Genomic DNA, 18,707 nt, shown 5'->3' on the forward strand with positions numbered 1-18,707 from the left:
CTTGTGCTTCTAGAATGCCCTGACCCAGTTTGCAAATCACTTCTCCCTGCCACCCAGCTTTGGAATCGCTTTGCCTTCCTTATTGCACATCTGTTGATCCATCCTGTAGCTGAAGTGTGTATGTAGTATGAAAGAAAACTCTCAAAACTGGATTTCTGCAAATTGGATTGGTGAATTTTCCTTATCTCTGGATTACTTCTTTTTGTGGTGTCTAGTGCTACTTTGGTTGAGCTCTATGGGGAAAGTCCCACTGAAGTCAGTGATGCAGAAAGAACTATTAGATGTTTAAAGACCTCTCCAGACAACCTTTTTGTGATTCCCTCTCTCACAGTCATTTAAAAAAATGTGCCCATTATCACCAACTTCCAATATTAAAATTCATTCTTTTTTAATAGAAACATTTACCACAAAAATATGAAGGGAAAAGCCAWTAACTTCTTTGCAGGTTATTACGTATTTCTATGACACAAAAGAAAAATCATTTACAGTCACAAACTGTACAYAGTATGTGGCGGGATATATTTTGTGGTTTAGAGCTAAAAAATGGACTGCTTCAGTGGCAATTAAAATAATTACTGACAAGATATAAGACTTTAAAATCAAGAAGGTGATAATTTGGCTACAGAGACAATCATTGTAATACGTCTAACATGGAGGTCTGGATAGTAGAACAGTGAGTAGAAGGGTCTGGGGAAGGAAAGACACCRTCATGCAACACAGCACTAGTTCTTGCTCAGTATACTCTTCAGGCTTCTCTCCACTGCTTCATCTAATTCTTCCTCYAGCTCTTCCTTCTTRGACATGGCCAGTTTGGACTGATAATCTTTTACTATTTGGTCTATGTACGGTGCACTCTGAGTCCCGTGCAGCATCAGTGTCCACTCCTTCAGCACACCCCGCTGGGGCTGGCTGCCCACAAACCCAATCTCCAGAGCCCAGGTGCCTCGGGGGTCTTCTCCCCAAGTGTGAGTGGTCATGAAAGGCCATTTGTCGAAACCAACCTTGGAGTCATCATCCCTGGGGCGCCGGCTCAGCAAAATGGACTTTGTTCCCATTGGTGAGGTCATGTTGATGTTGAGGTCTCCTCGTCGAGTGGAATTCACAGTTATAACTGCCTGGACGTGTTCCAGATATCGGACAAAGTTTTCCTTCCCCTCGCACGCGTCAGTGGTTAGGGTGAGGACCAGCTTGCCATTTGGTAGTATCTTTCTATTGGTCAAAAGATAATTAAGCAAATTAAAACAGCATAAYGTGGCTTATGTTAAAACTACTGTGCTTTGCTGTCTCACAGAAAAACCCTGCATTATTTTCCTTATTAATACATGAAAAGGTATAGGAAATAATAGTCACAAATTTAGCCATAAAGAGAATGTTCTCTTTTTAGAAAATTATACCAAAGCCTTAATTTGAAAAGAATTATGAAATGTACATCTACACAAAGAGAGAAGTAATACAATTAAGATGCACATACTGCTCTTTAAGAACTAAYATTAATGGTTGTCTTTACTTATCACTCCTTTATTGGGTAATTGCATATGAATGTGTATATTCAGTAAAAGCACCATGAGCAGCTAGTCATGTCATTTCCTTAAATGACAGCAGCAAATGGCTCTCTGTGTTGGAGGAATCAATGSCACAGAATTTCAGTGCAGTCCCATTAAAGCCTATGTACTTGTTCTGCTTTRGAAACCAGCACAAACATAGGATCCTAAAGTCGGCTCATTTGAAAAATGCTTTTCCATGAAGATTTCTTTCCTTGAATAGCTCTGRTAAATGAGCATATACATCAAGGAAAGAAGTCACACATGTTTGCTGAGTTACCAAAGTCTGGCCCAGGAGCTGAGGCTGTCAAGTGTCTCCTAAACCCTTTGGGGTCAGGATGAAACTTGCAATTACCCACTGCCTCAGAAACTGGCTGGCAAAATACATGGAAAGTGTAAAAATGTTTTACATCTTCACCATCAGTGTTGTATAAGCAGTTCCCTCTGTCTAAAAGAAATAATTGAGAGACAAGAATTACAGCAATCATTTCAAAAGGGAGAAAATCACAAAAGATTCCAGTCACCTTGTCATTATCTTGTCTTCCAATGGCTTCTCCCTGACCTCAGTTCTACAGTCAGAGAGCCTTTAGAAGGGCATTGACCACACTGAGGTAATGAATACCTTCTTTTCAAAAGATATCAGTACCAKCTTTCTGCTAATGAAATAGTGTGTTCTTTAGAGACTGGTCAAAGAATTTCATTCAAGCCTAGCTTCCAGGAATTCTTTTCTTCTTGAGATGAGCTCTAGCTGAATATATCACTAATTGGCTCAGACCAGTCTCCTTCCCCCTTGCATAGAGTATTGYCTTCTTGGGAGTACTTGCAGAGTAAAAAGTCATTCATATCCAGATTCTCAAAGCATTTAAACACTTACCTTAAACTGAAACACCTGTGTTGTTCTGAGTATAACTGAGCAGAGATTGGTGTAACATAAATATTGTATAGCTAAAATATTTAAGCATCTAATTATAATATCCTTGAGATACTTGTTTTATGTTCCGAAGCACAAGAAACATGCATTACATGCAGAAGTGAAGGATCACAATTTCACACTTGCCATGTGCTTGCAGTTTGTCTGCATGGGAAGACTCAATCTCAACTCAATCTGGATTCATTTTCTCTCACAGTCCTCTCAGACAGTGAACAAAGCTTTGTCAAACATTGCTTCATTCCCCCAGATGTGATAAGTGTTTTATCTCCTTCAGTTAATGAAAAGAGATATCACTGTGTGTCTTTTCTCCTATCAAGATTAAAACCCAAAGAAATAAGAGCAATGTGAACCCACTACATCTGCTCTGCAGATGGCTTGACAGCTGCACAGAGCTTTTATYTCCCCCTTTTCAAATACTGCAATGCAGAAGTTCTCTCAGCTCTCTAAAAACACATGAGAAAAGACTTCAAAATGCTCTGTTTCCCCCTTTCCTAATAATTAGGATCTAATACTCTCTGCTTCACTAAATTAATTATTGTAGTCCAGGTGAATTTTCCCAAAAAACCAAAAAGAACCAGGGGTGGTGGAAAAGGCCTGACACAAAGGRGCAGAAGAGAAGATGGATTTTCCACAGCCTTACAACGTGCCACTGACCAATTTATGTATATATATATATATACTTAAAAAAATATATAAATAGTATATCCACGGCATAGTACCCAGTACATAGTGAGACATGAGCATGGGGAGCTCCTGTGTGCTCCTTTTCTCAGTTAATGGGCTACAAAGTTAAAACTTTGTTTTCCCTAAACCAGCCAAAACCCTTGTCAGGAGAAGGTCCTATTGCTAACAAGTGTTTCTGTTGTAAATAACTGATTGCTTTCTGTCTATTAATTATTTCCCAGCCTTTTGCTTAATTCACAACACTGCTGTGAAACACGCCTCTGTATCAACTACACACCTTCATAAATCTATACTGAATACATCTTTTATGTATACAAATATCCACACTTAAATAAAAAGAGAATATAGAATATGTTGCTCCAGCAAGACCAAACTGAAAGAATAACCCAATTATCCACAGCGGAAGTGTAGTGTTGTTCTAATTTCCAGGGAATTTCTGGAGATGCTGGGATTTAGCTAGCTTTTTTTTTACACTGCAAATAAAAAAATTGTACATGTTGCACTTCATGATGCTTATTATTGCCTGCCAGTGACATTTTCATTGGGGAGCATAAATTTTATAGCAGTGCTGTTAATACATAGATGTGTCAGGCAAGTGGCAGAGGAGCACCTTTACAAYCTACAAAAAGAAATGTTCTCTCCTCCTCTAGGATGATCCCCATTTCAATAGGTGGAGCTGCACTAAGATAAATGAGATTATTTKTCTGCATTTAATTATTCATAAATAACTAAGGGATTTCTTAAAATTAGCTTCAGCATTCTCATTTGTTTTTTTACCTGTGAGCTTGCATAGACCAGAAAAATTGAAACTCAGAGCTCAGCTGTAGAACCTTGGATCAGGCAAATTCAATCTGGAAGGTTGGGGAACTCACTCTTTGCCTGGCTGAGCTGTATGCTAGGGTRGCATCCTGGTTTGTTTTCTTTTTCCAACAGAATGATGTTGCCTTCAAAAATGGCACTGAAAAGTCAAATTTCAAATGGTATAGGCATAATTTAGGCCATTATTAGGTTAGTATTTCAATTCTTTAAATTAAACTACAGCTGYTGTAGTCCATTAGTATTAATTCCTTCACTTGTTGACTCATTCACTTTAGCACATAAYAGTAAATCAGAAAATAATCTGACATCTACTCTGCAATTAGATATTTGAAGAGCTTAAAGCAAGTACAATTAAATGCTGTAGTGTTCAAACTGAATCACTGGTACCTGTAGATGATTGTTTTGGTCTTCTGGAGATAAAATTGTCTACTGAAGAACCTCAAAATGAGATATGACCTGGCTGATAAATGTTTAATTTGGCAGCAGTTTGTGTAATTTACAGTGCCAGCCTTCCAGATTTTCCTCTGGGGACAGGCTCTTTACTCACAGAAACTTTAGCACAGAAGTGACTGTGAGTGCCCAGGAGAAATGGATGTTGCTATTGACACTAATGGCACTAGCAATGGGGATACCAATGTGCTGTAGAATGTACTCCTCCAGCAAGCCAGGAATYGACAGATCATGTAGATTCATCAAGCATTGTTTATAAAAAATGTTATATCAACCTATTACTGGTTAGGGTTCCTCAGAAAAAAACAAAAAATCTTCATTTTCTTTGATTGTCTTTGTCAATGTAATTGTATGTTGTGTCTCCCAGATGCCTGGAAGAAGCCAAGCACATTCASTGGACTATTCACTTACTCAGGCTCCTGTATTGACCCTCCAACACAATGGAATCTCTCGGGAACAGTCTTCCAGTCTTTTGCCATCTTAACCATTGCTCCTGCATCAAGGACACCATAGCCAAACAAATGGTTGAACTCCAGCCCAACACCATTCCTACGCCACCTGTGMACCTCGTCGTGAAGCTGGTTCCTCTTGGAGGTGAGCACTGTCAGATGCTGCATGTCTCTCCATGTCAGATCCAAGCTGTGGAACAGCAAATTGGGAAAAAAATCATTACAGTATTTCCAAGCAGATATTAAAGAAAGAATGTGTTTGAGTAAACCTTCAGGTAAAATTTATTTCTATGAATAAAATGGAAATTGTATCTATACACATACCAATAACAAAGCTTCTATCRATCTCACTGGGAACAAGMATAGGTTTGAATTAKATAGCACTTTTSCAAAATATGTTTCCCAAAATTGCAAAATTATTTCTGATTAAAAATAATTTATTTTAAATAGGCATTATAGATGCAACTGCAATTTTAAAGCTAATAAAATGGGTAAGACACCAGATCCTAAGAAAAATACAAAAAAAAATAAAAGATGCCAAAAAAATTTCACCGAGCTTTCCTGTCAGATCTTACCCCCTTTTTCTTGCCTGCTCCTCCTGCTTTTCACATGGATCTTCCAATACCCACTCTGAGAAATGTGGTCTGAACCACCTGACCCACCCTTCAATGTGATGAAGCTGATGAACTCTTATGATCCTGGTGTTAATAATGTCAGGATTCTGTGAATGTGGATATATGGGCTGTGGGTGGCTGCCAGTTTGCACTGTAAGGTTTGGCAGAGGTTTGTCACCCAWGTTATATTAGCATGGATGAATAATGGAGCAGTCAAGTAATATTTGCCTAGTTTCAATGGTCATTTTTTTATCATCTTCTCTTGTCTTCCTAGATGTGCAGTGATTATGATGAYAGGAAGGGCACTCATTATTCTAGGAGCTTTAGAACTGACATTCTTATTCTACATAACTAAAGCTATTCCAGTTGKTTTAYGATGAACTCTTTCCACATCACAATATGTCTGATTCAAACCATCAGCCTAAAAGGATCTGCTTTYCAGCTTTCTGTGCCCCAAGTAATAAGCATGTGTGTGTGCTGAATGTACACCAGAATGCCCAATKAACTGTCATTCCCCCAAGGTGACACAAGAGAGCTGAAAAGAAGGCATCCCTTGCATCATTCTTTCTGAAATCTTTTAAGAGCTTGCACATATCTTGAAGCTGTACTTTCTGTTTCATAGATTGGTCTGATTTGAGAGACATATCAGTCCTACATTGTGTATGAGCTGACAGACACGATGCAGGCAAGAACAGGCTTCAGGGTAGATGGTCATTCCTGGGAAGATTCATCCAGGATAGTTCTGCACAATACAATTTAATAACACCAGAGACAGGAGACACTGACAGCTCCTTCTCTTCCCTGCTGCCTTCTCAGCAAAGCCTAGAAATCCATGCCAGGGGTATTAAGTTTAATTTCTATTCATGAGAATTTGGCTGAGTAATTCCAGTCTTTATGGGTAGCTCAACTGAAGAGAATGATAATTATTACTGAGATGTTTAGGTTCAAACATGCAGTGGTGAGAAAATTCATTAAATATTTTATGGCCATATTAATTTATTATGTAGTTTTTATTTTTGGTTTTTTTTTTTACTGAATGAGTTTGATAGTAGAAGGAATGATCACCTGAAGTTAAACCTTTGGCATGTATTTTATGTGCATAAAACCTGAAAAATGAGACTTGGACCAACTCATGCTCTGAGCATGATAATGATTTCTCTGCTAATGTAAACTTGGCCTCCTCTCACAAATCTTCACTATTTGCACTGTTGAAGGAAACCATGCACACAGTGCTCACTTCATGCTGTGGTTACAGCAACYGAAGCTCTGTAACTAAGCAAATGTTGCCTCAGTTCATGGAAAAAATTAACACAAAGTAAAAAAGCTGGTATAAGTTATTGTAAGGAAAACTTTTTCTAATCAACAGAGAAGAAGATAATGATTGCAAGATATACAAGAAGGTTCCAGTGTAATGAATACCATGGACATGGTAAACAGACAATGGATATTATTCCTTCATGTAACAGAGCAATTAAACAGCGCAGAAGCAGCTATGGGTTTAACCCAACCAGCAATGGGTTAAAAATAAAACAAAGAAAACCTTACGTATCAACATTGCCTAAAAAATATTGAGGAACTGATTGTTACTGGATGACCTAGGTGCCAAATACAGATAATCTGAAAAAGATTTAAACAAATTCAAGGAAGATCAATCTGCCTTTGGCTATTRAACAGGAGAAATCTACTGCTGTCTCTACAAACCATGGGCCAACAAAGCTCCTGTTGAAAGACTACTCTTAATCCCCACTCTTTGTCCTCTCCCAYTGCAGACAGTACCTGGCACAAGATGAACTCCTATCTGATACTACAGTTTCAYTCTTTTGTTTTTGCAGGCTGGGCATTTTGCAGAGAACCTGTGGAGAAATGAAATAATCTCTTCCTCCAAACAGCGCTAGAGAAGACAAAATCCCTAGATGCAGAGGATGGGGAGGACAAAGAGAGAGCCAGACAGCCAAAACACATCTGCAAGGTGGCTTTGGCAAGGCTTTTTCTCTATCTGCACGTCACCGTGCGTGTCACTACTGCAGGAGGCAGCTTTGGAGTTGGGCATTGCAGCCTCATGCCACAGCCAGCCAACAGAAATGATGAACAGTGTACATAACTACRTAACTAAAGCTATTCCAGTTGTTTTATGATGAACTCTCTAGAGCTCCCAAGGAATTTCTCAGCAGCATACTTAGCTTCCAGGGCCAGGGCGAACACTCCGGCTGCTTCAGGGGCAGCGGCAGACGTGCCCGAATGACGCAAGGTGCAGTTGCCATACAAATCTGTTGTAGCCTGCAATGATATTAGATGTGATTAATGAAACCAGCTATCCCATTTTCCTCGCGTCTACAGATTCAGAAAATTACAGTAAGTGGAGTTTGTGCCCTTGCTCTTTTACTGTGTTTGTGCGCTTGATCTGTTTTCTGCTTTGGAAGAGTGTGTCAATTTAAAACCACAATGAGACAGAGCATAAATGAAAGAGCAAGTCATGAGGTAGTAAAACACTGTTCATTATCACTTAGTACCCATTTGTTTCTTATAAACACAGTTTAAYCAAAGGCCTTCAATTCTTTTGTGATTATCAGAACGATTTGAAACTAGAATTGTTAACACTATTGAGCTTTTTAATATTTGTCCAACTCTGGGACCAGCAGCAGCAGGCTGCTGACTTCTGTGCAGATTGGTCACTAGCAGAGACCACAACAAATCCTTAGAAATGCATTTCATGGCAATAATTACAAAGGTGCCACAGATCATCTTGGCTGGTATCACAGAGCTGATATGAAGACAAAAACCCATGTTCTCTCTGCTACTACATGTGGGCATCTAGGATTGTGCAATGAGGCTTGGAGGCTTGAGACAGAGCCATGAAAAATGTACAACAGCTTTTGGCAAAAACTAACTTTGACTCAGTATACCTGCATTTTCCACTCTGCAAACCAAACGATGTCCTGGCTACTCTGAAGGTGCTGAAGAGCAGTGATCACTACAGTGGAAGAGAATCAAGAGAATCCCAAATTGAATGGAACTTGCCTGTTTTCCAGCCATGGGTATGGCCCTGGAGCAACAGCAGGCTCYGGTGATCCCAGAACCCTCACATGTCCTCTGTTGGTGAATGARTATCATTCTGCTCTGTGCTGCTTGTACAGCAGAAGTCTGCCAGTACAAGTAAATACAAAATACAATCTCAGATGTCAACTTAGATTTTTACAGAGACCTTCTGCCACACTGTCCTCTAAGAAGAGGGCAGCTGAACTTCTAAATCTGATTTCTGATAAAGGAAAGCACCAACTTTCCTTTGAAGCTCTAAGAGATGGAGGATCATTGCTGTTCTCAGTATAAATCTCACACCATCTCAGCTGACAGTTTTGGCACCATCACAKGCTGCAGATGAGAAAATATCCATCTCAACAAAGAACCATCTGCTGCACCAAAGTACAGAGTTGCAATAGGTCATGAGAATGAACAAAGACAGCAACAATTGCACCATGGTTTCAGGACTCACCACACCAGCCTCTGGATTCCTCTTCCTCCCATTACTAAAGGTGGAGGCCAAGGTTGAAGAGCAGCTTTCRTCGTACAGAGCTGTCCGTCCATCGTTTATGGCAGAATTGATGGAGATTGTCCACATGCTTGATGCATAACCATCACAGTTACAGTCATCATAGCTGCCCCCATCTCCAGAAGCCCACACATAGATGCTGCCTTTTCCACCTCGGCCCTGTGGGAGGGGAAAATCGACCCTCTGGAGTTAAACTGCAAATAGGAGATAGCAGCTGAAGTACTCAGGCCTGAACAACAGGCCCAAGCYAAAGCTGACTCCTGAAAATCATGTAATTGATACCACATTAGTAATTTAACGTAAGAATCTTGTATACAGACTCACCAAACAGCTTATGCTGGCTGTTTTAACACCAAACTGGTTGCTTTAGGAACTTTCACATGACCTTATGTAATTACCTGCAAGATATGTTAATAAACATATAATTTTAAGAAACCTTCCTACCTGGCATCACCAGATGCTTGTTTCCAAGAAACCTCTCCCCCAACTGTGGGCAGGGCTCTGGACATGCCCTGGTCCTGCCTGGTCAGGAAGTGTGCTATAAAAGCTATAAAAGCTATAAAAGCTATAAAAGCTACCTTGTAGTGACTTTGGAGAACTCACTTATGAGTGGAAGCATTGTGTAGAACCTCCCAATTCCTGGCAAAGCTCTCAAATTGCTGCTGCAACAGTGGGTCCCRACCTGCAACTGTGGGTTGATGAYGGYGAAGTATTGAGGMAATTGGTGATGTATCTYTCTTAATMACTATTCTCTCTCATATAGTACTGATTAGGTRCATTATCTTGCTTATTTTGTTTGTTACTAAAGCCAGGTGCACAGTAAGTTGCTGTTTTACTAAGTGTATCATTTTACCTCTGTATTGCCTTAATATTGTCAGTAAAATAAGACCATTCTTTCCACTGGTGTCTGTGTCCTTTAAATCGCCCCCATCAACTGGCAAATATATCTAATTGTAAAGCTGGGCATCTAAAAAGAAGAAAACTGGTACAAAAAAAAAAAAACCATACATCAAGCTTCAGCTGAAAACCTATGCAGGTTATTAAATCCAGGTAACTGGTCAGCCAAAGCCAGTTCTGCAGCCTTGTGTACACAGAGCACTTCCATTTATCTCCTGGTTTGCTTCACACCCTGAAGGTTCCTGTGCCAAATGCTGGGACACTTTTACAGATTCATTAACATTTATGTTATGGTCTAAGTGCCATGAAGAAAAGTGTACTTTTAAAAGGGATATAGGTCATCTCACAGGCTGGGTTTATAAGATTCAGTTTGATGCAGACAATGGCTAAAAAGCTCTACCAGCACCTTCTTCTCTCAGTATATTTCTTTTTCCGAAGGTATGACTGGTTCAGATATGTTTTTCTGACAAACAAGCTTCTACTTCTAAGGAGAAAATAAAGTTATGAGACCACACAAATAGTCTACCAAAAAATGGCCCAACAATTATGCTGAGATGAACAGGAGAGRCTGAAGCTGAAGGGCCACTATAAAGGCTTCCAATTAATTAATGGAAAGAAATCCATATCCTCTGCCCAACTTCCAGACAGGCAGGGAGTAGGAAGGGATCAACTCAGTTCCTTCTAATTCCATAATCAGACAGAAGTAGGAGTTGCCTGAAAGAGAATCAGACCTGAGAACTACAGGTCTCAGGGAAAGATCAGTGATAGGGAACCCAAAGCTCAGATCTCCAACTGAGATCTCCAACAGCCACAATTTCTCTCTGTATTCAGTTCATGTAATCCAACATTTATTCCCAAGAGCACCAGAAGTCTGCAAGGCTGGAATTTAACACACTGTTTAGATGCACAGAGCAAAAGATTAAAAAATTTCTTTGGGCCTTCTCATTTCCCAGCATGAAATGGAAGTTAAAGAATATACAAACGTAGCAACCTGCAGTGGCATTTTAATAGGGAACCTTTTCAGTCAGGACTTTAAATAAAATCTGAGYTCCCAGCAGTAGCTTTTATTTTTCATTGCACCCCACTGAACAGAGCAACCTCATTATTTCAAACACGTTAGTGAGTTGCATTGTAATCCACTGAATTGCACAGCAGGTTTGCTGACACTGGGATATATAACATCTCAGGACACAGATTTTCYTAATAAAGATAATGACTATGAAAAAGCTCACTGAAATCCATCTAAGAACTCCCGCACAGACCTGATATTAGTCATTTGAGTGTTAAGGGAGGATGATACTGTTGCAAAAATATATACCTTTAAGAACAAAATCAAGCTGGCAATTTATTTAACGAAATAAAATTAAAATCAGTGAAACAGACCAGTTATGCCTTTTTAGTCTTTGATTTTTTCCATATCCCACCTTGTGCTCTGACTGCCATTAGCTTACAGGGCCCAAACCTGGTCTTTGGACTGCCTTCAAAGGCTCTATCCCAAACATACCACCACCACTCCCACCTAAACCATCATCCATCCTTCAACCCTCTGCCTGCCTCTGGACAGCCTCTGTCCCAAAAAAGCAACTGGCTGTCCAACATGGAAAGCAGGTGGCTGCTAGTGGCAGGAGTAGGATGCCTGGCATGTATGGACACATTCTTAAACAATCTTTCCCTTCCTGTCATTTGAGGGGAAAGGAAACACTTTAATTTCATGCAAGAAATTCACTCAGTTGCTAAGAAGAAGTTAACCYTTGCAGTGTCCAGCACAGAGAAAAAGACTTAGCCCTGCTCAGCAGGACTGTTCTGTGCTGCCAAATATTCCCCCATGGATGAGATTTGTGGCAGAATGGCAGAAAATGGATGTAAGAGATTGCTGATATGAAGAGGAATTCACAGAGGAACTGAAACTCTGGAATGGGTTTTATGCATGCAATTATTTGAGAATGGCATCAGGATATCACTTTCATGGAAGACACATCCACAAGCGGGTCTTAGTGTTAAAACCTACAATTCACCTCTTAATACTCAAATTTCAGTTGCCTTTCCTTCCTAGCCTGGACTGGAAAGAGAAGCAAACACTGCTGGAACAAACTGATGGCAGCCCAACTGCATTATTTGCAATGATTGCTTAGGACTTGCTGCTTACATTTCACAGCCAGACCCCAAAGTGGGATTATTTACACAGGCAAACTGTTTGGTGGCTGTACTCAGGCATCATGTTATTTACCAGGCAGAAATATATGGCTTCAGGGGAAGTGAATTGTCAATTCTCTGGATGGTATAAGATATAAATAATAAAACTGTTCTAGTCCTGATCTAGTGGGTGACATCCCCGCTTGTGGCATGACAGAGGGTTAGAACTAGATGGTCTTTCAGATCTCTTCCCACTCAAACCACTGTAGGATTCTGTGATAAATCAGAAAAAATAAATCCAGTTGGGTTAACTGTCATCTTTAAAGGGAACTGAAAGCTCCTATTTGTGTCTCAACGTTATGGGAACCTAAAAAATGTTGGTGGTGGGACTCAAGCTGCTGTACATTTGGACCAAAACCACGACTGGAGAAGGCAGTAGTAACACCAGAGGAAGCCTGAAGGGAGAGTCAGGAAGAAGACAACACCAGCAAGATAGTAAGATACATTTTAGAGTRTCTTTCCTCCAGAATCCTGTAGAAACCTGCTCATTTCCTCCAAAAGTGACATATAGCCTGGCACTCACCTTTCTGAGCCACCTGAAGATGTATCTGAGAGCTGAAMATGGATCTTGGTGCATTTAGTACCAGCCCAAGAGAGGCACACCTCTCAATTCAGGTTAAAATAATTAAATTTTGGGCAAGGATATATTTTTAGTAATTCACAGGCAGTTCCTGAGAAGCTCTCTTTGAGAAAACAGCTGATCTTCTATTCCCAGAGTCCTTACTRTGCAGGACTACGAGTCAAAAATATCCCAGAGAAATAGTCTTACCCCTTTTCTCATCTTCCACAAGTGCACAATCCCAGAGAAATGTCTTTAGTGAACAACCTTACAAAAGCCCTGGCAGAGGGCTACAGCCTTTCTCACTTCATGTAACTTCAGGCAAATCTTAAACTACTTTTTCTCCCCTTGTTATTGTCTTCATTCATCATGCTTGCTGGGCTAGCACCTGAGCCAGCGTTTCTTGAAGTTCTGACTGTTGGATCACACTTTCCAGAGAAAAATGGGTGTATTTGACAAATAAATCTCCTCCAGCTTCCCTGACCTTTCTCACCAAGGCTGGCAAGCTCAGCATAGCCTCTGTAATGGTTCCTCCACTTCTCCTACTGCCACCAAGCAGTGCCTGATGATGGATGGAAGGAACATAACAATCTTTGGAGAATGCTTTTCATTTGGACTTGAGTTGCTTCAGTTGTAGATCAGGAACAACAGCTCCCAACCCATACAAATTAAAAACAAAGAACAGGCTCCTGCCCTGAAAAGCAAAGTACCAGGGAAGGACAGAATCAGGACACCAGGAGGCAGGTAGGAGTGAGTAAGAAGAAAAAAAAAAAGCAGCACCTGACTGTGAGGAGGTATCTTTTTAGGTGCAGTGAAAAGGTATTTCAGGACAAGGACAGCCAAATGATTTGGTGATCTTTATGGACTCTCATTCCTATGAAAGCAAATGCAGGAGGAGCATATTTGAAAAGAAAGTGAAAAAAATTATGGAACTGAAAATTGCTTTCTGTAACAAATTCAAAGCCCACACTATTTTATAAGCATCTTTCTTTCTGCTATGGCATATAATAGCTATTTTKTAATTCTTTCTCCTAGGAAAACAGAGGTGTTTCACCATCTTCTATATAATTTAAGAGCAACTTCTGTGCCTGCTATGGTAAAAGAGAGACTGATTTTCCAGGCAAAGCAGAAAATTCTACAGTTTCTTATCATCCTTTTCATAGTCCTACTGACTTATGAATAGGTCTCAGTTAGTTTCTGGCCTCTATTAATTTTGACTGCATTTTCCTCTGAAAAGAGGATTCCTTTCTCTTCGTGACTGAATAATTTGAAAATCCTTACACATTTTGTAATTAAAACTGGCATCCCTCAGTAATGATTGCTAATGATTGCCAAAAGTATAGTTTGCAGCCCATGCAGGTAAAATGAAATCACCATCATATTTCTAGGCTGGGACATGCCAAGGCAAGGACCAAAGAGATACCAAAGTTTAAGCAGTAAATGTATTTGGATTGCCAAAGTTTGCCCCCAGAGAGGTTCAGAGGGACAGCTGCCTTTTATGAGCCAAACACCTTTGCACTTATTCTACATCCAGTTCCTCCTAAAAACCTGGAGATGCTGAACTCTAACACTGGAAAATCCCAGCACAGCCACAACCCAAAGAGTTCAGCTCAGCAGAAACAGCAGTTGGGTTATCCTCTCAAATTCAGCACTGATGAAGGCCCTGTTCTTCCCTGCTGGCCTGTCTAACCTTCCAGGGTTCAAAAGTGGAGGAGGAAAGGCTGTTTTGGCAGGAGGCAGAGCTCAGTTAACACTTGGCTGCTGTGCAAAGGATAACTGTCACTTGGAACCACATCTCAGTCACGCTTCTCCTGCTTTTGTCCCTTTCACATTTTGCTGTCTTCAATAACCAGCTTGGCCTACCAGATTTCTGAAATTATTTGGGTCAAGTAGTAACCATCCAACTCCAAAAAGACTGCTGCATACAAGATTCTCAAAAAACTTAAGCCCTATAATTTGCAAACCCAATAAAAGGCTTTCTGTAACTTATTTTAGAATGGCCACAGAAGTGTACTGCAACCCACAATTAATTGCATAATTGCTAATCCCTTCTTTGGTTAAAAATAATGCTTGAGCCATTTTCTATACCTAAATTGCTGTTGAAATTGGAAGGACTTCTCTTAGTCAAGAGAAATGAATGTAAAATTACACAGCATTAGGCTGCGTAATGAGAGGCAGCATTAGGTTTCMATTAGGGTTCAGTCTAGCAGGGATATGATGTGTAACTTTGAAAATGTTGAGGCAAAACCTTTTAAGCAGCCATGCCTTTTCTGTTGGATGCTGGGCCATGTATCRCAAGTGAAAATATAACAATTCTATRGGCTTAATTCAGGTATCAATAATATTTGCAAAAAAATCAACCTCATCCTCTTCTCATTACCTCTGAGCTAGATTATCACTGAGAAAGATTCTAAAAACCCAYTTCACTCTTTATCAGTGACGATGTTGGTCTCTTTTCGCAGCCTTCCCAAGTGGTATGAGGAACTCTGGTGTCATAGCTTCACATGTGTGAGATTTTAATAAAGTTTGATTTTATCTTACACGAATAAGACAAGGCATGGAATTATAATGCATATTTCAGACACAATGGCAATACAACAGTAAAGGGCTCCCAAGTTATAAAGAAGCTTGTTGGGCTTCCTCAAAAGTGGAGTAATAGATGGTTGCCATATCATAAATTCCCCAGTCCTCAGTTAGCTGTTGAACAAATAAAATTATGCTAGAGATATTTACCTGTACATCCTTCATTAACATGCTATTTTCGAAGAACAATAACACATTTTCTGTGCACTGGGAGAGAGGCAAATGAGAAATATTTCCTTTTGGTTTTTTACATYGTCCTTTCTCTCTTCATTGGTGAGCCCGATTACAAAGCCATGATGTGACTATAAATTCCTAATACTGTTCCCCTGGCAATTTGTACTTTGGCAGCATTTTCTTAGGTAGAACTACATTACAGAAGCAATAATGTTTTCACCAGCACAAGCACAAATGGATCATGTCTTCTATGTTCTGGCTTGAGCCAATGAAGTCTCAAAAAATTAATTCAGTCCACAAGCAACCTCTCACAACCTCCTAATATAAAAGCCTACATCATAAAAATGCAATAGATAGACCAGTTTAGTTGATTGCTTCTTTTTATTGCCTYAAATTCCAATAACTGAAGCTGGAAAGAACTGGACTCAACAAATTGGCAAATAAGAAGTGTTTACTGGACACTACACTAAATGAGTAGTTCTTTTAATTTAAGTTTTATTAGGTTCTTTCCTATTATATCCCAAATATGTCTTTTCTAGCAGCCGAAAGTTGCATTGGGTAAGAGTGCTCATCTGTGTCAGGCCAGGGCTGGTAATTGCCAAATACTTGTGGCTATTTTTGTGTATGAAACTCTTTTCAATCCCTATTCCCAATTTCCTGCTCATTCAACTGTGAGCTCATTTATCTTWGCAGTGCAACTACCACTACTCAGTGAGCCAGTCATGGCTGGGGACAACTGACCATGAACTAAAGCCATGAGATAACACAGTGWAGGCAGGTCACATGTAAAAAATGASTGGGATTGTGTCTTAGTAACAAAAAGCAGCTTGAGTCCCTTTCYCAATAACTTCTGATTGGTTAWGCTGATAKGGGTGATGCTGACACCCCAGTTCAYGCACACACCACCCTTTTTGARTCCAGCCTTAGAAACTGTGTTAGTAAAAGAGCYCATRAAGGARCTGCCAGTGTGATGGTAGATTGTGTTGTCCTTAGCTATGCTATTTCAGTGCTATTTCTGTTCATGTTATCTATTTGCCAAGCGAACAACACACCAAAATGAAGGTATGATTAAGACAGAAGGGAAGAATCAGTTTAACACATGACAAGCATGGATAATGGAAGATGAAAGGTAAGAAAATAGAAGAAGGGAATACTCTGGGTTGTAAGGGACCTTTCAAAGGCCATTYAGTCCAACTCCCCTCTGCAGTGAGCATGGATGTCTTCAGTTAGAAGAATAGATATCAGAAATAGAAGATTTCAGCCTTAGACCACCTGGCACTAATAGCTAGATGGTTTCAAGACATAAAAATAGACACGTAAACGTGAAGTTTCACAGTTTCTGTAGTTTTTATCATATTGTCATTATCAGGTAACTAGTTATCCCCACATGTAGGCAGCTCTAGAAGGAGGAATTCTAAAGGATGTGACAGTGGAATGGAGATTGTGGGAAGGATGAAACACTTGGCAGTGAGTTCCTCCTTGAGCCGGGCTTCCAAATGGGTAAGCTCAGCTTACCCAAATATGGTGCCACCAAAAATGGTAGCAGCAAGGTAAACATCACCTGTGTTTGTGATTGAGTTTGTCAACTCAATTAAATGCATATTCCCTGTAAGAATTCTGTATTACACCAACTTACTGATTTTTATTTTACTGCATTAGAAGCAACAATATTAATCTTGCTCCACCCAAGAGATCTTATATTGCCTTCTAGGACATCTGGAAGTATTGCTTTTAGTTTAAGAACACATTTTTATTCTCAGCATGTTGCTTCATTTTCACCAATATTTCAGCTTCATCATTAATTTGCAAACCATCATTCTGGTGAAATTCAGATCTAGGCAGATAAACAGAATTCCTATGTTTATTTGCCTCTCAGTTTACAAGAGACACTTTTTAATAAGACAGTAGAGTTAAACTGAAAAATAATCATAAACTAGATTTTCATTTTTACAATCAATAGAGAATTTGATGCATATATTATATAGACCTAAAATAGGTTAAAGGGTATTATACCAAAAGCTTGTTAGACTTCCTTTACAATGCAGCCAACTCTGTAGTGGGTTTTCCAAAGTACCATGGAGAATACCCAGCATCCACTGACAGCGTGAAATACCTCTAGAAAGTCTGGCTTGCCAAAAAAAAAAACCAGATCCAAAAAACAAGATCAGAACAGATTTTTCCCCCCAAAAATCATTCTATTAGGAAATGTAATGAGCAAAAGAAAGGTAGATAAAGATATGACAACAACACAAAGAGAGTTATTTGGGTTGGGACTGTCTCATCTTTTGTGCACGTATTGCCAGGAGACAGCTGGGATACTGCCACTATAAGATTAAGTATAATTGTCCTTGGACAACAACACTTTTCTTACATAGAATCCAGTATCATTCCTCCTAATGCTGCAATGGCCAACAGAACTGGGTTACTAACGCAGGCTCTTCTGTTAATTTTGTGTCTCCTGATAAGGCTCTGGAACACTGGGACACTTCTTSCAYTGGATTCCCAGAGGAGAGGAGCTCGAGGATCACTACTGGACCTCCAGAGTTGGACTCAACCTGTCCTCAGATCACCACTTCAATGAGACTGCATCCATCACTCCAACGGGACTGCAGCCACCACCCTGCACAGGAGGGTGTAAGGTTCTGTATTCTGACTGTCAGTTTAAGCTGCTTACTCTGTATTATTGTCTTTATTTTATTTTTTTTCCTATTAAATTGTAGTTCTGACTTAGATTCTCTYACAACATGTTTGTGTAGGAGTAATTACTCTGACGGTTTGTTTCTCAAACTAGCATACATGCAAATTTTTCTCTGTTCAGAATTTATATCGGCTACAACCAACATTAGTGGAAGAGAGATCAAGCAAMTGTAACATGTCAAGGTGCAGCAAAAATTATTGCACACCTAGGAAAGATTGTCTTCAAGATCTAAGTGTTTAAGAGGATCTTTATGGAAACACTAGATGAATGAAAGTCAAAAGGATAAACAAAGCCTGTGTAAGGGGACTTCAGAGGGACACTGAACTCATCAGAGGTTTGTACAGTTTATCCAACAAAACTGAGCAGGCTCAGAAGAAATCTGTGACAAGTATTCCAGTGTTATTGCAGTACATTGCCAATTTTATGGGTGGGAGCATGAAGATGACTATAATCCCTCTTACAGGCTAAACATTTGAGAAAGCTTTAGATGTTTCACTACTTATCACAGCAGTAGATTTAATTATCATGTCACAAAACACAGTAAACTGAATGTGCTGCTTACAGCAAG

The 18,707-nt window shown here is 39.7% G+C and overlaps 1 protein-coding gene across 1 annotated transcript in view; it reads right to left on the bottom strand.

Moving 5' to 3' along the window:
• Positions 1 to 6: 6 nt before the first annotated feature.
• PCSK2 (proprotein convertase subtilisin/kexin type 2) overlaps positions 7 to 18,707 on the bottom strand; it is a 92,073-nt gene continuing 73,372 nt past the window's right edge. The window contains exons 9-12 of the mRNA XM_057369005.1: positions 8,979 to 9,194; positions 7,665 to 7,765; positions 4,837 to 5,064; positions 7 to 1,209 (exon numbers count right to left, since the gene is read on the bottom strand). Of these exons, the coding sequence (XP_057224988.1) occupies positions 723 to 1,209; positions 4,837 to 5,064; positions 7,665 to 7,765; positions 8,979 to 9,194 (1,032 nt within the window). The 3' untranslated portion in view covers positions 7 to 722. The remainder of the gene's footprint in view (positions 1,210 to 4,836; positions 5,065 to 7,664; positions 7,766 to 8,978; positions 9,195 to 18,707) is intronic.

This window comes from Malurus melanocephalus, unplaced genomic scaffold, assembly GCF_030028575.1.
Source record: "Malurus melanocephalus ecotype Western Australia unplaced genomic scaffold, MMel_1.1 scaffold_101, whole genome shotgun sequence".
Taxonomy (NCBI): Eukaryota; Metazoa; Chordata; class Aves; order Passeriformes; family Maluridae; genus Malurus; species Malurus melanocephalus.